General features: G+C 40.6%; 3 protein-coding genes across 7 annotated transcripts in view; 1 reads left to right on the top strand and 2 right to left on the bottom strand.

Moving 5' to 3' along the window:
• Positions 1-483: 483 nt before the first annotated feature.
• LOC125707531 (epithelial cell-transforming sequence 2 oncogene-like) lies at positions 484-15,967 on the bottom strand. Its single transcript, XM_048974758.1, has 22 exons — positions 15,889-15,967; positions 15,437-15,633; positions 15,160-15,272; positions 14,873-15,035; positions 10,688-10,940; positions 9,972-10,108; positions 9,484-9,620; positions 8,672-8,759; positions 8,262-8,430; positions 7,613-7,741; positions 7,186-7,278; positions 6,776-6,952; positions 6,310-6,413; positions 6,079-6,210; positions 5,136-5,341; positions 4,231-4,378; positions 3,637-3,710; positions 3,214-3,370; positions 2,509-2,574; positions 2,097-2,185; positions 1,553-1,725; positions 484-1,206 (listed from the first exon to the last, which is right to left on the bottom strand). Exons 2-22 carry the CDS (start codon positions 15,614-15,616, stop codon positions 1,076-1,078), a joined length of 2,919 nt encoding a protein of 972 aa, XP_048830715.1. The 5' UTR covers positions 15,617-15,633; positions 15,889-15,967; the 3' UTR covers positions 484-1,075.
• A 1,780-nt stretch (positions 15,968-17,747) lies between these two features.
• LOC125707533 (coiled-coil domain-containing protein 28A-like) lies at positions 17,748-21,969 on the bottom strand. Of its 3 annotated transcripts, none has more exons than XM_048974761.1 (6): positions 21,895-21,969; positions 21,115-21,293; positions 20,702-20,856; positions 20,031-20,185; positions 19,235-19,257; positions 17,748-18,809 (listed from the first exon to the last, which is right to left on the bottom strand). In XM_048974761.1, the coding sequence occupies exons 2-6, from the start codon at positions 21,258-21,260 to the stop codon at positions 18,755-18,757; spliced, it is 534 nt and encodes a 177-aa protein (XP_048830718.1). In that variant the 5' UTR covers positions 21,261-21,293; positions 21,895-21,969; the 3' UTR covers positions 17,748-18,754. The 3 variants fall into 3 exon arrangements, with proteins under 3 accessions (XP_048830718.1, XP_048830717.1, XP_048830719.1); XM_048974760.1 differs by having other exon boundaries at positions 21,115-21,311; positions 21,895-21,955; XM_048974762.1 differs by lacking the exon at positions 21,895-21,969 and adding an exon at positions 21,396-21,867.
• A 1,170-nt stretch (positions 21,970-23,139) lies between these two features.
• LOC125707263 (NHS-like protein 1) overlaps positions 23,140-24,902 on the top strand; it is a 76,637-nt gene continuing 74,874 nt past the window's right edge. For 2 of the 3 annotated variants that reach the window (XM_048974262.1, XM_048974261.1), the window contains exon 1: positions 23,140-23,715. In XM_048974262.1, the coding sequence (XP_048830219.1) occupies positions 23,367-23,715 (349 nt within the window). In that variant the 5' untranslated portion in view covers positions 23,140-23,366. The remainder of the gene's footprint in view (positions 23,716-24,902) is intronic. The other variant, XM_048974263.1, reaches the window with a different exon arrangement.

Here is a 24,902-nt window from a genome sequence, read left to right as displayed (position 1 = left end):
ATTTTAAATGATCAACTATTTAACACTTATCAGGTTCCTGGAATGGTTATTTTAAACTGAAATATATAAGGAAAGGAACTGAAAAATAACCAAACCACTCTAAAAACACGAGTCTCATGCACTGTTTATTAATCATTGTGATGCCAAAAGGTGCAGCCTTTGTGAACTTTGGTATAATTTTTGTGTAATTTTCAAAAGCAGGATGTATGATGACGTGAGTAGTAACTGTTATCTCAGGTTCCTGATGGGGACATTCAGAAATACAGCATGAGAATGTACTGTGAATGTTCATGTAGTAACAAAAATTATGGTGGAGTTTCTAACAGACAAGGTGGGAAAAGGCCCTGCTTATACAGATGAATGAGATTAAATTTAATATGAACCCTTGTTTTTGATACAGAGAAGAGTTATGGTGTACCGCTGTATTTCTCAAACTGGTCCTTGGGGGGACCCCCAATCAGTCCACATTTTTGCTCCCTGCCAGACAATCCACATTTTTGCTACAAGGAGCTAATGGGGAGCGAAAATATGAACCACCCGGGGGTCCCAGAGGACTGATATACAGTATAAGAACATGTGTGATTTATCCCCACTGATACCATGTTAATATTACTGAAGCACAAAATCATCCAATAGTGAACTTTTATGTTGGAATTATGAGACGCTTGTTACAGATGGGCTGTAAATTCCAAATCTGAATCTGACAAATACCTTTTCTTTCCATGCTCAATAGAATAGTACTAGTTCCTTTTTATTGGGCATATATTTAATCTGGATTAAACGTTTCAGTTGTTTCAACATGTCTGAATCTCCAGAGTCATGATTTCGTTAAACTGCGCTCACTGGGATTCTACAAGGTCATATTCTAGCAATAGATGCCATGTAACGTACAGTCTATTAAGCAGAAGCTGTAACAAATGAGTCTAGTCAGATGGACTGCATTATCCCAACAATCTGATGCTCCCCCACCCATAAGACAAATGATGAGTCAGCTAGTACTTCATGCAGAATATCTCTCTCCAGTATGAGTAATGGAGTAGCAGTTAGATGCAGGTTGTCAGGGCTTGGTTTGTCTCTATTTCTCACCACTGGCCACGCCAACGGCTCTGCGCAGGGCGGAGAACCAGGTGACTTTCTCCTCCTCCGTATCTGTGGCACAGACCCACTGGCGCTTTGGGCTCTCCAGCACAAACGCATTCTTCACATCTAGTAGAGGAAAAAGAGGAATGCAGGTTTGCCAGATGGCACGCTGGTTAAAAATGTGGGCTTTTACACTGAATCCCTGGATGTGCTCTGCTGTAATACTCTAGTTTCTGACACAGAAACTATCACAGTTCTCTTGCATTGTGCTTTGTTTCATGTACATCCTTCACATTGTATTATTAGCTATTCTAACTTTAAGTATTTTACAGAGATTATGTCAGTAAAAGTGGTAGTAGCTTAAGTTATTGATTCCATCTAGCTGCAGTCTATAGTCCTGTCTCTATGTGCAGAAAAACAGAACATTGCAAGATTTAAATAATCTCGTATTAATCTACGCGGTGATGCCTACATTTTGTGTCCGTGATGTCACGCAGGGTCAGCACATGTAGGGCCACTGAGGCCAGGAAGGTGTGTGATGTCTTACAGCCGTGCCGGAAGGGCAGGTGGACCACACTCCTCCGAGTCAAAACCAGCGCATCATTAAACAAGAAGAGGCCCAGATCATCCACCTGCTCATAGACCCTTGTCACATAGTGATTGGGGTTAACAAAAGATCAATAATGACTAAGGCAACATTCATTTTAGTGCTTGGACATTAAAGACTGACAGGTAATTTACTTGCCAGAAAAATATTATCCAAATCAATGTAAAATTGAACGGAGAGTTAGACTGTCCTTGGAGCAATAAGGGGTTAAGAGCCTTGCTCAAGGGCCCAATGCTGAAATCACACTGCCCACTCTGGGATTTGAACCAACAACCTTCTGATCATAGGCACAGAATCCTAACCCATTGAGCCACACAGCAGCCATGACTTGTTACAAGATTGTATGTATACATTTTAGTCAAGGGGTCCTGGCACAGTATATTTTTCTTGTTTTATGCATTGTTTACACCTGAGTGGAATGGCGATGTCGCAATCTGGGATGCTCAGCAGAGCCGCCTCTTGTGACGTGATGAGGTGCCGGCTCCCCTCCCGGAGACTCTGCGGGGTGCAGCAAATTGTTTACATGCCCACATACGCTCCAGCGACATCTGATGCCCATGATGCAGTGGCTGGTGTAGGTAATGAATGAAACAAAAGTGCCCTTGCAGACGAAAATGTTTCAGATTGTATCACATAGAGGTATAACAACAGCAATAACAACATAGTTTCATAATGCTTTTTTGAGTCACTCAATACATCGCGTTCTACTAAACACCTAGAAGGCATAAAGAGTACTTTTGAAAGTTTATTTTCAATAATGATATTAAGTTGCATGAGACCTTGAAGAGATTCACAAGTTATTAGGAAGGATGCAACCTTACTGGGCAGCTCTGAATCATCCTCTGAGTCTCCAGTATCTTCGAGTCTCCATCTGCATGCTGTTTCAACTGTCATGTAGAAATCCAGTGTGGTTAGAACTTGTGGTCTTGGTTTCATTGTGGTTTGTCATTTAATATGTACCAGTTTTGTCATACACCGAAATGAGTCAGTCTCCAGATGTGCGAATTATGAATGAGGACAACTGAAGCGAACTAAATTGTACTTGTTACTGGTATTCTGCAGAATTATAGGAAGAAATTATTTTTTTTATCATTTAAAAACTATATGGGAATTAATGTACTTCAAGTTACTAAGCAATTCATGCATTCATTAAGCTAATCTGTTAAGTGTTTCTTTTCAGAATAAAGAATACCTGTTAAACTCATAAAACAGATAAATGGGTAAGACTGATGATAATCTTTGTCACTGCACATAGAGCAGTGAAATGTCATTTAGTAGAACCAGTAGTACCAGCTAGCAGAATAGCAGGTGTAATATGCATATAAGTGCAATAAATATAGATAAAGAAATATGCAATATACAAGGAAGTATGAGACCAGAAATATATGTGAAGTGTTTGTGGAACAGTAAAAAATGGTAACAATGTAACATATCAAAGAGGAGCAAATGGCTAAATTTATGAGGATTGTGATGAATTATGAATAAAAAGAATATAATGGCTATCAGGCAGGCAGGTTGTGGTGTACCTTGCGGAGAAACACCCTGTAGCTTCTCAGAACTTCCAGCACGGAGCTCAGATGTAACCAGTCGGGATGCTCCGGGGCTGTGTACAGGAAGAAGGCCTGGAACAGCGTCAGGTACTCCTCAATACGAGACGAGGGCAGCAGTAGCAGCTCCTGAAGGCTAAGTGTGCAACATAGATGCATCAAATACTGACACAAAGTTTTAGTTAATTACTCTTAGTAATCCTTATATATGTTAAGTAATTATTTATCCAAAGCAACTTATACTTAAATATTTCACTGGAAAAGTATGCTTGGGTAGTATGAGATGGTTACTTAGCTTCAAAGTTCAGGTCCTTCTACGAATCTACAATTTTCCACCATGAGACCAGGTACTCAATAGTCTAACATTTAGCTCCTTGCAAGTGCCTGCTCACAAAACAGTACCTCAGCATGCTGGTGGCCAGGGTCCTGTCATGTCTCCTCAGAAAGGCCCGGAAAGCAGGGATCATCACCCTACACTGCAAAAGGGACAAGTATGGCAACTTAGGACATGCAGTGTTTCTTCCATTAGAGCACTATCCTGATAGCTAAATGTCTGTTCTGCTGAGTTTTTCTGACGCACACTTACAAAAAAAATAAAATAAAAGAAACTGTCAGAACAACAACGTGTCTGCAAAGTTTGAAAATCATGGTGGTACTTTTTGAGTTATTATATTCACAAGGTGAAGTATCTTCTGAACTCACCCTTCCCATTAGATTTCACAGATCTTCACCATAAAATGTGACTGCAACGTTTGAAAAAGATATGTCTAATACTTTTTGAGTTATTGCGCTAACAAAATAAGTGTCTGCAGCAGTAGCACACCAGTCCCAATACCTTACAGTTAAGCATTGTTTACCTGTGGAATTTTATCTGAATTTTAATTCATTATATTTAAAATAACTTCCTTGTCTGAAGCCTTAGATAAGTTATATGATTGACTCTCTTAATGCTAATTGGATAACAGCCGTCCTATCACAGTGGCCGCCTGAACCCACCCTGTCGATGGTCTGGAGGACAGTGGGATAATTGTTGAAGAAGTTGGTGTAGGTCCTCAGCTTGGAACAGAGCTTGAGGCACACATCTCCCACATGCTGGACTGACCCCTGGTCCGGCAGCCTTGCCGTCAGTTTCTCCAGGAAGACGCTGTGAAAAGAGGACAGGTTAGGTCATGACGCCGACTTTGAGTGAACTGGGTAGACGCAGCTGACGAGGAGCTATTCTGTTAGAACAGAATGAGTCACTTATCACGGAAATAGAACAGGATGATGTTTAATTCATAGAGAAAATGAAGCTGTTAATGTGGTTACATTGTAATTTTTTGTCCAGAATGCAATTTCCAGATATAGTGAGGTGGAAAGCCACCTTTTTATGAATAACTGCGCCAGCATGTTACAGCAGCTGCTACGGGCAGCTTACTTTAACCTTGCGTTTGTCATCATAAGAATTACAAGGAAAAATACTCAATTAATATAGGATAATGAATTTCACTTTGAAATGGTTTGTGTTCAAACCATTGAAATGATCGCAAACAGCTTGCACAGTCAAAATAACTTTATTGTCAGGCCCAAACTAGTTAGAAGTTCAGTACAAGTACAGTATTCCCATACGTCATACTTGCCATTAAAGTTAAAATTCTTGATGTCAATAAATTTTGCCTGGAGTCAATAGAGTATATTCATTCATTCATTCATTCTTTCTTTGCTATCTATCTATCTATCTATCTATCTATCTATCTATCTATCTATCTATCTATCTATCTATCTATCTATCTATCTATCTATCCATCCATCCATCCTGTTGTTCACCTTTCTGTTTCTCTACCCCTGTATTCTGTGAGAATATTAAATCATGGCTGACACATCATGCAGCCGTATGGGGATTCTTTTCTAGGGATACGCACGTGTTGACCTCCAAGATTTCCAGGATCGGGGAGAAGATTGTGAGGAGTTTGGAGGAACTGAGAATGGCCCGATTGGAGTCAAGGGCAGCCTTGAGGGGGCCATAGTATACCCGGACGATGGCCTGTAGCAACCGTATGTAGACCTTCTCACTGTGGAGAAATTCAGCAGCCACCATGGCCTGTCCATTGGCATTGCTATGAAGACCCTGCAGAATGTAGAATATACCATGACACGCTACACACACAGACATTATCCTCCTTCATATCCTGCAGCATAAGACTCTCTGTGGCTCAACAGGCCTGAAGTGTGTTGGTCTTCAAGTTATCTTCTAAAGCCGGGCCACACACCAAACCAATGGCAAAAAATTAGTGCCAAACAAGGCTGGTGAATATCCCCTCCCATTGATGGTGAAAATTTGCACTCAAATGTACCAGCATATCTAGAGGTTACAGTTGACATAAAGCACAATCGGAGAGCCGAGTTTTGCCGATTAGCTTCGACGCAAGTTCGACATGCTAAATCGGCCAAAATAATACCGATGCGGACCAATCTGTCCCTGACCATACTGCATGCACTAGTACTACAGGCAGTCGCTGACTCTCACCGATATTCCCCGACAGCTTCCAGTATCTTGCTGTGTCTAAGTCGTAACTACTTGCTGCTAAGGTAGCCCCATAACGGGAACACTTAATTTGAAATGTTTGGTTAGATACTTTGCTAAAATGAAAATCAACTTGCAGATTTCCCTGCTCTTACACCTTGATCAGCTTAAGGCTTAGTACTTGTGCTTCAACAGAGAAATCTGCAAACTGCGTTGGATTCTTGCCAATCTTAACTGGAATTGGGGAATGCTGCTTTAGGAGAAGCAGTTAGGAATGAAATCCACACTTTTCACAATGTCACACCAACAGACACACAGTAATGTCAAGTCTAGGGATATACTTGTGGTATCAGACTAATGTGATTCTGGGCGCCGGTCTGATCCCTTTGTGTTTTGACGCTATCGGTCCTGTCTGCACAGATCTCCTCGCATCTTCTTTGCAAGAACAAGGAAAGGTACTGCAGGGGATTGTCCTACAATTCCACCACAGAAAGGAAGAGCAGTGAGACCTTTGCGACAAAATGAATCTGAAGATACTTGAACAGCCACACAAATGAGATGGGTGGGCTTACACAGGGCTCTCTGGACAGTGCAGCCAGACCCTCGGTCAAAGCTTGGGTCACCTCTGAATTGGCATGGAACTCATAGGGGATAACTGTATCCCACAGAAAGTGGCCTGTGTGAGCAAAATAAGAACAAAATAATGTGTCTCTACTGCAGACACAACCAGGCCATTTTCCAACCACTAACATCTCTTGGATGCATTTTACTCAATATTTAAAATTTCCTAAAAAATTAGTTAATACAGAAAACTTAACACAACAAAGCGAAAACAAAACAAGTGTAATTTTAGCTATGGTATATTTGTAACACTGTGTGCATTAATGCTTTGCTGATTGATTGGATTATACGATAAAAACAAACTAGACATCACCATCATGGATATTTTGAAGCGTTCCTTCAGTCAGGTCTGGGTTAGAACAGCACACATTCAGCCTCTCATCAGTGCACACGTCTCCTTCCCATTCGGTGCCTCACCTACCGCCCGACCGCTTATCTCCTGTGCGAGTGCTTTCAGCTGGGGCCCCAGCTGGACCCTGATGGTCCCCAGGGTCTCCTCCAACCGCTCCGCTTGCCTCGCCCAACTCAGCAGCTCGGCCTCACCAAAATACAGCCTGGGCGGGAACTCTGCCCCTCCTGACCACTCACTTAGAACTAGGGCATAGCAACAAATAATTCATCACATTAAAATACAAGGATAGAAACGTAAATATTTCAGCATCTTCCCCTTATGTAAATTTTATCAGATCCAAGTCTTTTTTTTAAGATCAGATTTTGATACATAATAAACTTTACATTTAATATCCATTTACTTCACTTTAATTGCTCTCATAACTACGGTCTCTGTAGGTTCTGTAAATAGCATATAACCCCCCCCTCATGCTCACTCTGTTGGTACGACCCAGTTGCCAGCCCAGTGGGAGCGCAGACTCTCAGGCCCGTCAGAGTGGAGAGCTTCGCCATCAGCTCGGTTCCTGTCACTGACAGCGGCAAAAGATGAGGGCTGGGATGTGACAACAGCCATGATTTATAAAGGGGGACCAGATGTCTCAATGGCTTCAGCAATATATTTGACAGAGGTGAAATGTTTTTCTCAGAATTGCTCCTCATGGGAAATTTGCAGTGAGGCCTATTTCTCATACTTGCTAAGTGATTTCATAATGACATGTCCCCTATTCATTCTATCAGTAACAAACAAATGTCAGGAAACAATAAGGAATTGTTCAATTTAACTGTAAACCACTCTGCTATATAATAGCTGCATTTAAATACTTTGAGAATTTCTAAAAACGTCACAATGTAAGACGTGTAAACCTGAAGCTGCTAGAGGGGTGAAGATGAACAGACTTGCTCCTTCTGCTGGTGCTGCTACCCAGCCAGCCAGTCTCTCCCAGAACTCCCTAACATCTGGCCGCAGCACTGACTCCTGCGTCACCCTGCAGCCTGTGCAAAGGGACAGCCCAGTGTTCATTCTAATAACTCGCGCCCAAATGCGGAAATATCTGAGTTTCATGCGTGAAGGAAAACCACACTTAATTCAACCATAAATCAGCGCAGACATAATTAAACAGAGAAGTGGAAATGATCTTTCACAGCAACCTTAAGCAACCCTGAAACTGAATTTCAGAATTTATTGCAGGATGTTATTTCAATTCAAATTTACTTAATTTTGACATAGTGCTTTTCACAACAGTCACCCCAAGGCGCTTGGGTGTGTTTGGGTACGTCATTAAGAGGGAAGGAAGGAAGGAACTAAAAACCTCCAAGGAGGGAGGAAAAGAACCACTGGGGGTCCAAGGTGTTCTTGTGTGTTCAGTTTGTGTTCAGTGTTCTCTGTGCCATATAAGTCAGTAGTTTATCCGAGGTACTTCTGGCCATAAAGCAGGGGTACTGAAGGGCACTGCAGTATGTATATGTACAGTATCGTCATTCATTAGGTGATATGAAAGGATATTACATCCACCTTGTAAAAGGTTAAGCTCCTCCGCGTCTCCTTCTGCCAGAACTGCCACATTCTGAACCATCACTCCCTGCAGCAACCTCTCCACCCTGAAGAGCAGAGCTTCCAGAGTGCTCCCTCTGTGGTCGTACAGCAGAGGCACCACTGCAGCGCGTGCAGCTGACAGCAGCAGCTGTGCATAAGCAGGTGAGTGTTATGGGGGGGGGGAGGGGGGAAGTCTCACTAATAGAGCCACTTTAACAAGCCTGTCCAGAACACTGGGTCAAAGCTGCCTAGCTGAGTCATTTTTTTTCCATCAACAATTATTTTTTGCAGTGTAATGCCTCTTCTGCTTTATTTTGCCGAATTAGCATCCTGTAGCATTGCATTGCACCATACTGCATCTCAGCATCTCCAGCATCACCATCTCCTACCTCATATGCTGGCACCCTGGAGGAGACCAGGAGCAAGTGGAGGGGAGGCTGACGTGGCAGAATGCGAGATTCACCTTGCGTCCGGCAACTGAAAACAAGAAAGGGAGAATTATCCACAAAGTGTGCAACTCTTGTCACTACAGTGTATCTTTCTGTAAACAGTTCTAAAAACAGATATTTTTGTCTGCTGTTCAGGTGGTTGACGCGACATATTTTCTGATGTTCACTCTCTGTCCACTGGTGGGAGTGAGCTCCGGAACTCCGGCATGCACGATACAGAGAGCAGAGGAGAATTGTAAACGCACGACCGTGTAGAGACAAAAATGACAAGCTGTTGTGTAAATAAGATAAATAAGATAAGGCTATTTAGTTTGTTTAATAAAAGTACGATGTATAGACCTGTTCTATAGGAAAGGTAACCTTAAATGACTTCTGTTGTGATCTGGCGCTATATAGAAAATAAAATTAAATTAAATTAAATTGACCTTCAAGGGGGGGCGGGAGGTGTCATTGGGAGGGCAGGGTGCACCCCTAATATAATGGTAGGGGAAACACTGAATTTCAAAATTGTGAAAATCTCTGAAAATATCATGATATCACTTTTTAGGGCATATCACTCAGCCCTACTGCTTATCAAATAAAACATTTCTGTGACATATGATATTTTATAAAAACAAATTTTCACATGAAACCCTTTTTTTAACATTTTACCTTTTAAACATACTGCAAAATTGGTGCAGTCTTAAATGTCGCAGTTTAAACATAGCCTGAAATTAGCTTGGCTGAAATAGGAATATTAGTAGTCTCCAAACCTCTTAGCAGACCCTTTGTATAGTGATTGCATGGAGCTGGCCACATGACTGCTCATCAGCAGGGATCCCTCAGTGGGGGACAGCCAACCTCCCTGATCCCTTCGCAGCGACAGGCTGGACCGTGAACGGATTTTCTCCTGAACATTCAGGACACAGAATGAAGGTAATATGGCACCCACAGCAAACATGGTATCACCACTAGGTTTCATTGATGTCCAAGATGTCTGTGAAGAACAGACACATTCCTATTGTGAAGGTAGTGCAATGGCTTCTAACCATTTTTTTACAGCAAGAGCTACTTTTACAAAAAAAAACACTCTAGCAAGATCCAAAATCATGACGATAAACCTATATTTTGCCAATTGGGGGGTGGGGGAGGTTGGATGTTGCGTCATAATCTACTACAAATGTCTTGGTGATTAACCTGTCAATTGGGCTTAATCTGGTAGGCCGCCATTTGAAGCAGAGGATGCCATTGACTGTCTTACCCCTAAAAGCACCAAAGCAGCTCTCATGTCCTGCTGACTGAAACTTGCCCAGAGCTTCTCCCTACGGATGTTAGGACTGGCTGTCCCCGCTGACCAGCTGCTATTCAACCAGGCGTGTCTATACATCAGCGTACCTCCTGTGGTAACAAGCATTATAAAAAGTATTCATCCATCCATCCATCCATCCATCTATCTCCTAACCAACGATCCTAGTCAGAGCGTTAGGGGCCCTTGGAGCCCTATTCCATGCAGCAGAGGATGGGTAGGACACACCCTGGACAAGATGCAGAGCACACACTATGCTTTATGGGCAATCTAGAGACACCAACTAGCCTAACTGTATGTTTGTGGACTATGGGAGGAAAACCAGAGGAAACACAAGCAAGAGAGGATGAACAATGCAAATACCATCCATACCGCAGAGGTGGGATTTCAACCCCCAATCTTGGATCCATAAGCCATCATGCCCCCCAAAAAACATTCACATTGTCCTAAATTAATCAACAGATGAAGGGAACAGTTCTGAGTGTTACTCTTATAATTTATGCATTTTCATTTAGTAAAGATTCTCAGATTATTCGAGAATTCGAATAGGTATGACAGTGGTTCACCAATTATTGAAGGATATTAATAAGGCACCAATTAAACTCTTTTGCAAAACATACTTTTTAGTTTCTAACGTGGCCGCAGTTTTGACAATTGGAAAGAAAACTCACTCTTGTGCTCTGCCACCTTTTCCCGGATGCACTGTCTGATCCACCTCTCTTTCCGTCTCTCCTCCGGCTCCTCCTTGTCTCGCACAGGATCATTTAAAGTGCCATAGATGTCTGCCGCCTCTCGGGGCGTCAGGTAGTCCAGGCTGGAGACACACACTATATAGTGCCTTTTCCAGGCTCCGTACTCCAGGTCGGTGGGGGTGTAGGGGAGAAACCAGCCATGCTTCATGCACTTTGGGGCCCAATGACAGTCCTGGATCCACCCATGAGAAACAAAGTCACAGGTCCATGTTGCTCTTCAAGAATGATGCTGAACAGGGTCAAGCGGCTAATAAACCATAGTATCACTGTCCAAAGAAAAACGCGTCTCCAAAAATCCATTATTTCAGGAATATGAAAAAACACATTTTCTCAGAAGCTACTTTACAAAGTAAACCTAAAACAACGCAATGACTTACCCTTAACATCACAAACAGAAACCTATCTTTACATAGTCATCAGTGAACAGTTTCATGTTTTATATGGACTTGCATGGCAAGTATGCCAGTGTCAGCAAGATACTAACTTATCCTGCTTTATATTCACAATTAATGATAATATTTAGGTAGGTATCTAGCCATCAATATCAAGTTGCTAAAATTGGCAATATAAAGTAACTCATCCAAACCACCATCATGAATATTGATGTTTTTTTTTAACTAGTGTTCATGTATGTACTAGTTAAGCACTGATACTTCATACTTGACTTTTCATTGATCAGATAGATGTCAAACGCCATCAGTAGACAGTGGAGAATGGCTGTATTCCATAAGTCACAATTGCTGACAACTAGACATACCCAGTCTCCATCTTCGCTTATTTTACAGAGTCATCATACATACACGCGATCATACACGTGAACTCAAACAGGCATCACGCAAGCTCGTTTTCAAGTCTGCCTGGAAAGAGAGCCTCTCTAAATACAGACAAGCACTAGTGACTGTTAGGTCTGTGTATCTCTCCAGATTAATAGACATGAACAAAACCAATCCTAAATTCCTATTTGAATCTGTGGCTAGGTTAACACAGAATTCCTCATTAAACTCGCAAGTCCCGCAAGCTCTTAAGAGTGATGACTTTCTTACATTTTTTAATGGTAAAATAACTAAGATTAGACAGACCATCCAGTGCACACCCTTACCTACTTATGGCTGCCAGCCTCCTGCTAGTCTTATGCCTACCAATAATGAGACCTTTGAATCATTCATTCCTATTACACACTCAGAACTTTTGAGCTTAATTTTCTCCTGTAAATCCTCTACTAGCCTTGTAGACCCAATTCCTACAAAATTCTTCAAGGAAATTTCACCGCAGATTAGCACTACAGTGTTAAATGTGTTAAACTCTTCTCTTAGGCTTGGATACATTCCAAAACCTTTTCTAATGGCTGTTATTAGACCCGTCATAAAGAAACCAAATCTTGAACCTAGTGTTTTAGGAAACTATAGACCTATCTCAAATCTTCCTTTCATTTCAAAGATCATGGAAAAGGTTGTAGTTCGCCAGTTGTCCTCTTTCCTACAAAAAAATAATGCCAATGAATTATATCAGTCTGGCTTTAGGCCAAACCATAGCACAGAAATTGCTCTAGTCGAAGTAATGAATGATTTACTTGTGGCTTCTGACCATGGCTGTGTATCTCTGTTGGTATTGCTAGATTTATCTGCAGCGTTTGATACTGTGGACCATAATATCCTCTTGGACCGGTTAGAAGGTGTAGTTGGCATTACGGGGACAGCACTTTCTTGGTTCCGCTCATATTTAACTGATCGCTGTCAGTATGCCCATGAGAACAATGAATCATCCAAGGCCACCAAAGTTAAATATGGTGTCCCACAGGGATCAGTCCTGGGCCCACTACTGTTTACCCTATACATGTTACCTTTTAGTAACATTATTAGAAATCATGGTGTTGGGTTTCATTGTTATGCAGATGATACACAGTTGTTCATATCTGTTAACCCTGATGATACATCACTGCTATCTCGATTAGACTGTCTACTAGATATCCGGTGCTGGATGGCAAAAAATTTCCTTATGTTAAATACAGAAAAAACAGAAGTTCTGGTAATTGGTCCCAAGGCTGCAAGAAAGTTTCACCACCTCAACGTTGGCAGCCTTCCTACACAACCTAACATGGTGGTTAGAAATCTTGGCGTTCTTGTTGATTCAGATCTATGTTTTGATGCTCACAAAAGAAGTATTACTAGAACTGTGTTTTATCATCTACGGAATATAGCCAAGCTTCGTAAGATGCTCTCACTTCATGATGCAGAAAAACTAATACATGCCTTCGTAAGCTCCAGACTGGATTACTGTAATGCCCTCCTATCTGGTTGCCCGTCTGGATCCTTGCATAAACTTCAGTTGGTACAGAATGCTGCAGCCAGAGTTCTAACAAACACTAAAAAATTTGATCGTATTACATACTTATCCTCCCTTCATTGGCTGCCAAGTCTCGAATTGACTATAAAATACTGCTATTAACCTATAAAGCACTGAATGGCTTTGCACCAGAATACCTTAGTGATCTGCTGACCACATATAACTCTCCACGCTCGCTTCGTTCTCAAGCCATGGGATATCTGTTAGTGCCTAGGGTAGAAAGAGCTACGGCAGGCTGCAGAGCTTTCTCCTTTAGAGCTCCTCAGCTGTGGAATGGTCTTCCACCGGATGTGCGGGTTTCAGGCTCACTCTCAATATTCAAGTCTAGATTAAAAACACACCTGTTTAGTTTAGCGTATAGGGACACTAGTTCTAGCCCTAGCTAACTCCTCACTCCCAGTCAGACCTATAGTGTGAGGTGTAGAGCTGGGTGGGGATTGGTGCCATTGGCTTTAGATAAACTGGACTGTCAGTGCTGTCACTCTAACTTCACAATCCCTTATGGAATTGGAGTGCTGACATTTCAGGGACTCCCCATGCCTGCATTCCCACTTGCCTCTCCCTCCTACTGATGCTGCCATAGCCATATCTGCCGGAGCTTGCAGATTGCACTTCATATTGCACTCATCTAGCTGTTAGCACTGCCTATAGCCTCCCCTACTTTGACTAATTGTACATTTTATTTCCCATACTCCTCCTGGGGGGTGCTGCCTGGAGACCTCAATCGCTCAAGATGTCCAGCATACCCTACTACAGTACATGTGACGTCGCCACCACCAGTGACGTCCCTGCGTCCAGCTCGTCGTTCTACCAGTGTCATCTTCCATGTATGACCCGCTGCTTTACCTCTGGTTGACAGAAGACTCGGCACTGGCTTGTCATCCTCCCTGCTCTCCAGTTATTTCTCAAATTTCATGACTTGGCACTTAACCATCTATCCTATTTGACTCTCCCTGCCGGCCCCTGGAGGATGGGCTCCCCCTTTGAGTCTGGTCCCTCCCAAGGTTTCTTCCTTCTTGGCAGTTTTTCCTTGCCACTGTCGCCTTTGGCTTACTCACTGGGGGATTTGGGTGCGGATGCTGTAAAGCGCTTTGAGACGATGTAATGTTGTGATAATGCGCTATACAAAAATAAATTTGTTGTTGTTGTTATTGAGCCTGAGACTATCCCAGAAAGCACAAAGCTTGGATTGGGGGAGTGGGGTGGAGGGGTTGCCCTTAGGATTGGAGCTAGAGTTAGTGTTGCCATTTTATCATTTTAATTTTCATTAACAAGAATATTTTTTCATTTTTAGCTTTTAACAATAATAACCATTAAACCCACATTAAATCCCATGCTGAATTAGCTGCCCCTTGCTATGTCACGACATCACATATGAATTAAATGCAGAGGACACATTTGGTTGTTGCGCACTGTGTGCTGTGGTGCATTAACACTGACCACTGGTCACTTAATTCTAATTCTTAATTCTAAGAGCAATTAAGTGGTAACAGTTCACTTAGCTGCATGCAAAGTCTCACCAAAAACTGAGAACTGAAGCACAGCCCTGGAGACCACAGTGCAACCCACTAAGCCACAATGCTACCCATATGCCATATTAAAAAAATTAATCAATACAGAAACTATATTCTGCACTGTACTGCCTCACTGCGAATGAAAATGAGCTTTCTGTGTAAATTATACATTGCATATATATTGCTCTTTTATTGCAATAAACCCAAAACATTTTCAGAGCTACTTTTGAACCTGTGTGCCACTGACCTGCTCTGCAAGGACCTTCCAGTGCCAGCAAACCTGGGCGACGATGCAGAGCTCACGGGGGTTCAGGAAGGAGAGGATATAAAGGGACAGGAAGCGGGGCAACACACTGGTGAAGTCCATGTTGGTACTGGGAAAAGCCTCCATGAACCAGTCTCTGGTGAACCTTGGACCGCAAAGAAAGACCAGCAGCATCCAAAACACTGGTTATGTTCATTACATTTATTAAATTAATCTGTGGTAAAATATTACTTCACAAATTTTTGTAAATGTGTGTATGTATTGCATACTTAAGCTGGGATCTGGAGCATCTTCTTAGTATATCATGAATAAACTGTTTTCTTTGATTATCAGTCCACAGATCAAACCAGTGTAGTATGAGTGTTGTCCTTTCCTGAAAAAGCTATGGGGAAAAAATAAAGTAAATTGTGTTTCCAGTTTAGAGTAACCATCAACCAATCAGGTTATATAGATTTAATACTGAATATTTTTTCGCATTAAATTCATCGGTGAGTTGGATATTAAAAGTTATTTCTAGTGTAAGGGAGCAAGCGGCAGGTGTCTGACCTGGTGATTCGTTGGCTTATTGACAACTGGTGTCCAAGTACTTAGACGGGTCTCGGATGCGAGCAGTAAATCTTCAGTCAGTGCTGGTCGAAAATCTATGGCATTGAAATGCCGCTGCTTTACACTGTGGATACTTGCTCTTCCTCTGGATTTTACCAAATCCGTTTCCAGAGTTTCCATTGTAAGCAGAAGGATATCTGAAACATTAACATTTTATTCGATTGCGCAGTGAGACTGGTCACATGCTGCTGTACAACGAAGAGAACGATGTCCCCAGAAAACCTTAACAACTCTTACAACATGTTGAGAGTAGAATACATGATGGTTAGGGCCGTTACACAAACTAAACTTATGGCAAATCAAGCGCGAACCGTACGTCTACGTGTTCATTCGTAAGAATCTTAATATTATGAAAAATATCGCCAAATTAGACACGCAGCCTTTCATTTTACCGTAAGTCACCTATATTTTTCTTGCAGGATATTACAGACTGTTTAGTTCTTCACAGCAAGCGCAGGTTCCCATAGAAACGAGATAACAAACCCGTCAGCTGGTCACCGGTGACCCTTTCGCTGTATAGACATTTAACTATGGTCTTGTATACAATACAATATACAGTATATTGCTTGTTTTATATACAGTATATAGCTTGTTTTGTAGCTCTGCGTTTAAATAAAATATCACGGAAAGCTTGAGTTAAATGAGCAAACAAGTGAACTGCGGGCAGTAGTGAACTGAGCGGTGTGGTATGATAATTTAATCCAGAAATATTTTGTATGGAGAACATTTTCGCGTGCGTGCGCATATTGTTTAACTGTATATGTTTGTGTTAACGTAATTCCAATCATTTTTATGTATATTTTCATGTTTGATAAAACCCAGACGGTGTATCATTAATTCCAAACAGGCTGTAGTTGCGCCATCTGCATTTTACCAGTATCTGGGAAATCGAGTCCATTGTATCCGGCAACGGTAAACGTTTCAAATATATGAATGAATATAGGTTGAATGGTTTAGAATAAAATTATACAGGTCGAAATGTCTAAAATGGGTTGAAAACGGATGAATTTGATCTTTGTCTTTTTCTGACAGATTAAATCAAGTGTGCGGTCGTAGCTCATGGTTTCATGTGTTCATCCGTCCTATTACACTTCGGGTCAGTCCATGCCAAATCAACCAGGGGCTCCATGGGCATCATTCCTGATTTTGATGAAAACTTGGTATTTTGATACTTATAGAGAACACTGAAAATTCCCCAAGTTTTATTGAAAAATTCTGATGCCGTCCACAGTTATGGCCCTTTCAAATTTGGGTGCCACGCCCCCTTTTTTGCACTTGCAAATCGCGCATATAATTTGTAAGGGTTTTCAGGAGACCATATCTTCATTTCTAAGCATGCAAGAGAGCTTAAAATTGCTGTCATTAGATTCACATTTCAAGAGGTGTACTCTCAAAAATGACCTCTTGGCAGCTGAACGGAAAGACTTGAAAATCTCATATTTGACCCTGGGAGTTTATATTGAAGGAGTTGAGTTGAGATAGTTATATTTTCAGCATTTATAGTTCAGATATGCTTCTTTCAACTGTATAAATTTCATTCCCATCACTATCTACACAGTCAACCACATCCCCGATGTAGGGGGTCAGATGAGGGGTTTCTCACCTGTGACCATTTTCAGATGGCAATATATCAAAGAATAAATGGTTATTTAGAATGAATTTGCATCAGCTTACAGTATCTTCCTCAAATAACAAAAATATAGAATATTGGATGTAGGTGAGGTGGTGACCCCAGAGCTTGGGGGTCAGAATCCGAAAAAAGTGTCTGGGGTTGAACCAAAAACTGATTTTGGTCAGTCTTACCAAATCAATGAGGCCAGTATTAACAGCACTCTGACGGAGAGAAAACCAAAAATAACTGCATATATATATATATATATATATATATATATATATATATCCACCTCCAAAATCTGGAGGTGCATCTTCTAACAATTTTAGGTGTGTGAACATCTGTACTCCCACTCAAATTTCTCAATATGAGATATGATATGAGATCTATACATAAAGTGAGACGTGTCACTCAACTCAAAACATTGGAGTCATTAGTAGTCAAAACTCCTATATTAGTTCACAGTACTTAAAGATTTTAAATCACATCAACTTTTTTCATGCTTATTATTATTATTCTTTATGCAATTTCTCAAAGGGCATTACACTTCTGGGTTTATAGTGTACATACAAGTTCTTAATCACAATCATAACTGTTTTCAGAAAACGCATGGTCCTGCTTGTTCAAAAATACCAAGACTTTGTGCAAAATAATCAACTTTTATTGATATCTGCAATACATTGCATAATAATAAGGCAAAATAATTAAAGAATTTTGGCATTTCTTTGAATAAAATCTTACCCAATCACATAAAATCAGGCTGGTGGTCATTATATAACATTTTATCTATTATTTCATAAAGCAATAGTGGTCCATCTTTGTTATTTGGAAGCCCAATATTTTATTTGTAGTCATATACATAAAAACATATTACATATATTTCATAAATGTAACAATTCACAGCTGTGCAGAGGTGAAAGAAGCGATTTAAATAAAAAGCTGATCTATTTACAGCAGTAGCTGCTGTCAGTCCACAATCCGGGGTTCCCAAGGCGGACTCGTATACATGGAATCACAAGAATCATGAAAAGTTATGAAATCTGAGAAAAGCAACCCCCTCCATCATAACTGTAAACGAACATACATTTTATTGCTTGCACTGTCACTTTTAAGGTAAATAACTGCAAACTTCAGACCAAGTACTTTTCAGATCTTTAATGTCCTAAGCTGGTTCCCAAAATATTAAATTCTTAACAGCGGTTTGGTCATCCAATTTGTCCGGTGCCTTAATAAGCTTGGCATGTTAAAAAAATAAATATATCATATTGCACCATTTGGGAGAGCTGGTTGGCACTGACGAGACAGAGAGTACACCACACCAAACCACACACAAAACTGAACTTGCCCTGACAGGTCTATAGGAGGCACTGTCTGGTCAAGATTCTGCAGCAGTGAAACAATGTTAATTACAGGCCTTCATTGGGGGACTCCCGATCATGACTGGATCATCTTGGCCATAGGCATGGATGCAAACTGAGTGCTTGCACTGTCTGAACCCCTCAACATCCTACCAAAATAAATCCATGCTGTAATTTTTTTTTGTAGGTGCATCACCACACCACTAAATTCACGATGTACATATGCAATATTACAGCCTCTTGCTATTTTATATTGAAAGATACATGTCAATAATAAGCATCCACCAATCAGCTGCTGGATGTTCTTGGTAAATCCTGGCTTTCGGCGAGGTTGAGCTTTTGACTAGTAATGAATGGGCATTAAGGATCATCCAGAGTAATCACCGGCCAAAAGCGGGCAAAAAGTGTAAATCAGTTTAGGTTATTAATAAATTCATATAATCAGCATAATCATTTGGGGAGACTCAAAAACATGATTAAGTCCTCGTTAGAAATGATGTCGTAATGTAATTTTGCAATGGTGCATGTCTAGCCCCATCCAAGCCAAAGTATACTAAAGGCTTGTGCTTTGTCCTGCCTGAGATAGGTTACAGGGCCCCCTGTGATTCTGACAAGGTTAAGAGGTTGGATAGATGGATATACCCACCTTTTCATAACATCATTCATATATGACCTGTATTTAATTATGGCACATTTGTCTCACTGAAGAAACAAGCGACAATCAACAGGTTATCAGCCTAAAAATACTTTACCTCAAGAAAAGGATACATGGATGAACTCAACTCCTCCAACTGAAGATGAAAAAAAAACAAAGTTTCTCAAAATCTGAAATAATTTGATCCCCACTGCTTGCCCTCATGTACAGTCAAAAACATTCCGAATGTGACTGGTTGATTCTGAGCACAGCAGCATCCTTCGTTACTTATGGGTGTGCGCACTAATGCAACCAGGTCTTTGTATAATTTTTTTTGCAGTAGGAAAAAAATCTCAGAATTTTGACTAAGCTGAAATTATGACATTTTTAGCCAATCGGGCAGCATCGCTTCCTCTGCAGGATGCTATTTAGGAATACATCCAAACATACATTATTCACATCATGTAATCTGCTGCCAAGTAGTTTGGATTTCGTGTTATCTTGCTACCTTTTGAAAGCAGAAAAACAGAGTGGCACTAGTACTGTCTTCATTGCCTCGGTTTGAGTTATTCTTGTGATGCCAGTGTATGTCTAGGACATCTAGCAGGCTAACAAATGAAAGACGCATTTGATATTTTGTTACCAACTGTAGTTATTACATAACTTTTGTGCAATGTCACAACTGTTATGGTCTGTTGAAGCCAATAAAGTAATAACTACGGTTAATGCAATAGCTGCCTACGTGTTTAACATTATTATGCTATTAACAAAATTCCAATTTGGTTTGGTTTGTAAATAATGAAATCGTGATGTATATCATGGATTGTGATTCCTGCCATAATATCATAGCGTGACATCTTGGCCATATTGCTAACCACTAACTGCTAATGATCATAGTTTTGAAAAAAACGTTAATGTGAGAAAACTTACATTTGTTAGAAGTTTGTCCATGTTGTTATCACTGGCAAGCTTTTTCTTGTCGTCTGGCATTTCATCCACCTCTCCGTAGAGGTCAAAGTGCAATCGCGCAAGCTTCTCCTGCATCTCCCGAACATGTTCCATCTGATCAATCAAACATTCACTACCTGCATTAAAACAAAAGATGTAAAGCCTAAAATATGCTGAGGGAGGCTTTAATAAACCACTGCTGTCCTTTAATATTCATATCAGTAATGTGAAACCACGAAGACCAATGATAGAAAAAATATATGATATTTATTTACTGATCAATCATTAGAATTACCTGTGAATTCTGAGCCAGACCACTACTACCACAACTCCAAATACCATTTAAAATGTAATGTGTTACAGATTTTGGGGGTAAAAATATCCAAAATCTGAAAGGTGATAAATTCCACCAGAGATTTACCATCTTTCTCCATGACATGCTGTTATTTATGGATTACCAATATTTTTAAAAAAATCACACAGGCCTGTTCAAGGAATCTCGGTCTGGCTGTGTCTAGTCTCTTACTAGCAAAAGTCCTCGAAATAATGGAAAGGTTGTCTGTGAGAAATCAGTGCAGCATTAACATCATCAATGTTCCAGGCAATCAGCAGCTCTCAGTTACATTCTAACCAATCCATATAGACCTTCTCACCAAAAGCCTGTAGTTTGCCTGAGTGGAAGTCATTAAGGAGACTTAGCAGACCCTTCTCCATCTCCTGGACATCCGAAACATCGGTAAGGAAGGCGTGCTGGACTGGGCCAGTCTGACCCTTCCCTGATGGTCCTTGCTGTTTGGGTTTGGTATTCCTGAGGATAAATGTACACAAGAAACAAAACACACTATAACACAAAACATATCTATTATAAAGGTCGGAAAATTTTCATGAATCTTCTGATTAGTTCCATAAGATTTCACCCACTATGAAAGTGGGCACACCCAAGAAAAATGTATGAAAAACAGTCTAGAAACATTGGCTAATGTATGATAGACACAACAGATCATATTACTTTGGCTGCCCACAAATAGTCTCAGATAGTGCCGAATGGATCAGAACCAAAACCCACTTCCTAAACTTCGTCCTCTGCGTGGTCCCCGTGTTGCTCAAGCTGAGATTGCGATTGGTTGCCGCATTTTTTCGGGTGGTCGCAGGATGAGCTGGCTGGGCGCTGGGCGGCCGGGGGCTTTTTCTCTTTAACTTCTTCTCCTCCATTTCATACTGCTACAATCGAACCCTGAAGCAAGCCTGGGGCAGATGTTTGTACTAGGGGAAATTAATATTTACGGCAAAGTGAAATATTACCATAATGCTAACTGATATAGCAAACAGCACTCAAAAAAAGTTTACCCTGAAGCGGATAGTTGAAGAGTGACATTAAATGCTGTCCCTTCTTAAAGCAAAGGCAGATTAAACAAATGCTTCAATTCATGCGTTTTCAGGGTTTCCTAAATTACCAGTACACTAGACGATGCACTTTAATGTTTCAGAGGAATGGAGCTTGAGGACACCCCTCGTAAACGTTTAACTTGCCATTGAGGTGTAGGAAATAGTAAGAGACTACGTATACATTACGGGAATACGTACAAATATAAATGAACTACCTAACTAAACACTACGAAGAAATTACAATCGCGCTGTAAGTTTCAGTGACAAGTGATATTTAGCTATTTCATCAAATATTAAGTAGCTGGCTGTATGGTTGGCTGGCCAGCTAACTTTTTCTAAAACGTCCTGGTCCCATTAGCGTCAAATACAACATAGCCCAAGTTGTCATACACATATCTCCATCTTGTATTTTTTAAAATATGAATTATATGTTTTAATAAACCGTTTGTTTTTCACTCACCTCTCAAGTTTTCATATCTCACTTCCTTCTTCTGGGGCAGCTTAGGCGTTTATGCTGCGGTGGCTTGTGGGAAATGTAGTTTCACAAACAATATTTTGGGCAGCCTGTTCTACGGTAAGTAACCCGGGTGGTCGCTGTTAATATAGCTATATTAACAGCTGAGTCGTCCTGAAACAGCGAGTGAAACCGCGAGTGAATTCCCAGTACCAAATCATTACATTTGCATAATATTTACCTATAATTACTTAGCCTATTATAATATATATTATAAAATGTCTTATAAAACACGTTGTATGGATGCCATCCAGTCCAGGGATAAGTAGTACAATCTTGTGACCTGTGCTGCCTGAGCTAGGCTCCAAGCCATCTCCCAATATGACCAGGATGTAAAATGAGGGGATGTTGTGCTGAATTAAGTTTAAATGGCTTTACCCGAGAATAAATTACAAATATGTTATAAATATATAAATAGTAATAGTATTGTAATGTTCTGAATGATATACAGTATAATGCAAATTGGCATAGTAAGTATAAATGGCATAGTAAGTATTGCTTAGGCGTGATTTTTTTGGGTATGAATACCAAAGCAAATGATCAATCTACCCATCCATACTGGGGAGGGGGGATGGACCATATAAAGCAAATATATTAAATAAATAGGATTTTGGCATCTACACTTGTTATATTATTTGAATCCACACGGTGGCGCCTCGCGTATATACTGAAGCGGTTTATTTCTCAGGCTCCTGGTATTTCATTTTGGAGTCGGGCAGAAACTTTCTATAAATTTTAAATACTTTAGACAACATTCTGATCAAGAAAAAATAAAACCAAGAGGAGGAATTAATATTTTATTGAAACACTCACATTCAACTTCCATGGCTCAAATGATATCTCAACATGTTATTATTTTCAAAGTTCACTGATGTTTCACCGTTGAAACGGCTGTTACAACCTAGGCTATTTACTGTATATTTGTTGCCTTGTGCATTAACACATTTTCTTAGTGGTGCGATACAACAGGAAAATTCATAAAAAAAAGAAGATAAATCATTCTTAACACATTTCCTAAACGTCTCTCCATCCACACATTTCGTTTGTCCGCTGTTCTGGAAGAAACTCCAGTCCGTGTTTTATGCAGTCCAGGCATGACTTCTGGCTGAATATCGCAGGTAACTTTTCCTCTCACGTCTTTTGCCCCTCCGATTCCTAGCCAGACTTCAGTTCCAGTTTCCACAAGTGGTTGGCGTCGTCCTCTCCCGGTTTTATCTGCGCTTTTCGCACGTTTAAGCCAGTGTCCGTGTTTCAAGGAGAAGACAATAACTCAGCATCCTCTGTAATGCGTATTGGGACTGCTGTAGGGCAGTCCCCGAATTAAAGCAGCTGAAATTGGGATTTTTGACCGTGCATATTGAAAAGTGCCTTTTTAATCGGTCGTCTTTTGCATTAATTTGTGTTTTACTCGAAAGAAGATGCCTTTTTACCAACGGACAGTGGGACCCGCATGCGTGTGCAGGTTGAAGAAAGAGGATGGTAAAGTTGCCATGCTGAGCAACCTTGACGATACCTTCGTGGGGCTGGAGAACCACAGACACTCAAATGGAAAGACAACCTTATTTACCTCTCTGGAGGAGGTCTGGAATCACACGCTGACCAACGTCCTCCGTCAGCTTTCCGATCTATCGCGACATGCAAGCAGCATGTTTTTGGACATAGAGACAGAAACAAAGTTGCTAATGAGGAGGTCTGAAAAAATGAGAGTTCGCCTGGAGAGCTTGCAGAATACAGTACGCAAACTTGATCACAAGAAGGCACAATTTTGTAAGTGTGTTTCACTTATCTATAACTATTTAGATTTCACCCGTGATATCGTATGTAATTCCCAGTCAACTGAATATTTTCCCATAAATGAATATAGTTCCTAGTAAAATAACAAGTTAGTTTTATTTCAGTTGGCTTGCTTATTACATATGATTAACCTGCAAGCACATTTAGCTAGCAGGCATTTAACTAACCAATTGCTTAGTTCTGATTTTGAAAACACAGCAAATACACTATTTAATTTGACCCTGCCCCTCCCACCAACTGTTTAATGTCGTGGACCAAAGGAAATGGGCCGTGCTGACGGACTGGGTGTATGGCTTGTAAAAGGGGGAAAAGAATCTGGTCATTATAACAAACGCTGATATATGTAATTTTCTCTCAGTTCATTTTTAAGACCTAACAAACACATCCGTCTAGTCGTATTGACCCACAACTAGTTAATCGAGTACGTCACGCGAGGCGAGCGATTGGTCGAGAGGCATATTTGAAAGTTATCCCGCAATATATGTGTTTTTTGTTATTTTAATTTGTTTTGATGTAATACGTGCCGGACTTGTTGCGTCGCTAGTCATCATCCATCCAAACACCGTGCCTGATATAAAGTGCCCTCTCAGTCAGTATGAAAGTTTGAAATGGGGACTTGTGATTGCCCTGCACCGTTTTTGCAATTTGAGATGATTTAGCAGATTAGGGGACATATGCACGGTACTGTAGGTTCCTGCTTTTAAATGACATTATCTGGAGTACAGAAGTAAAGGCTGATAACCATGGAAAGCTATACATTAAATAAAAAATGTGGGCTTAAGTTGTGTTTATTGTATTTATACTCGTGCCTGATCCGTAGAATAAAAAACAACGAAAATCAAAGGATGCAAAAAATTTAAAATATACATGATAAAACAAGAAAAATAGCATTTTTCTGTACCGTCACTTTCCCTTTTCTAGTTTGAACGTCATTCGTCAGCTGTAAATGACGCATTTCTTTACGGGCGGTTGTGATGTTTATGACAAATTCCAAACATGCAGCTAAGCTTTTAACTTTAAGATAACCGTAACACAGCGTGTTACATTGTGTTGTAGCAAGACCTGCAAACAAACTAAAGTAAGCCTTCCCTGGCCTTAACTGTACCCACACTGAAGTGTTTATGGCTGTACCAACAGAGTATTCCCAAAATGCTCAGGCT

This window comes from Brienomyrus brachyistius, chromosome 14 (assembly GCF_023856365.1).
Source record: "Brienomyrus brachyistius isolate T26 chromosome 14, BBRACH_0.4, whole genome shotgun sequence".
In the NCBI taxonomy this organism is placed as follows: domain Eukaryota; kingdom Metazoa; phylum Chordata; class Actinopteri; order Osteoglossiformes; family Mormyridae; genus Brienomyrus; species Brienomyrus brachyistius.
The sequence above is the reverse complement of the archived record's forward strand: the minus strand, read 5'-3'. Positions and strand labels throughout refer to the sequence as shown.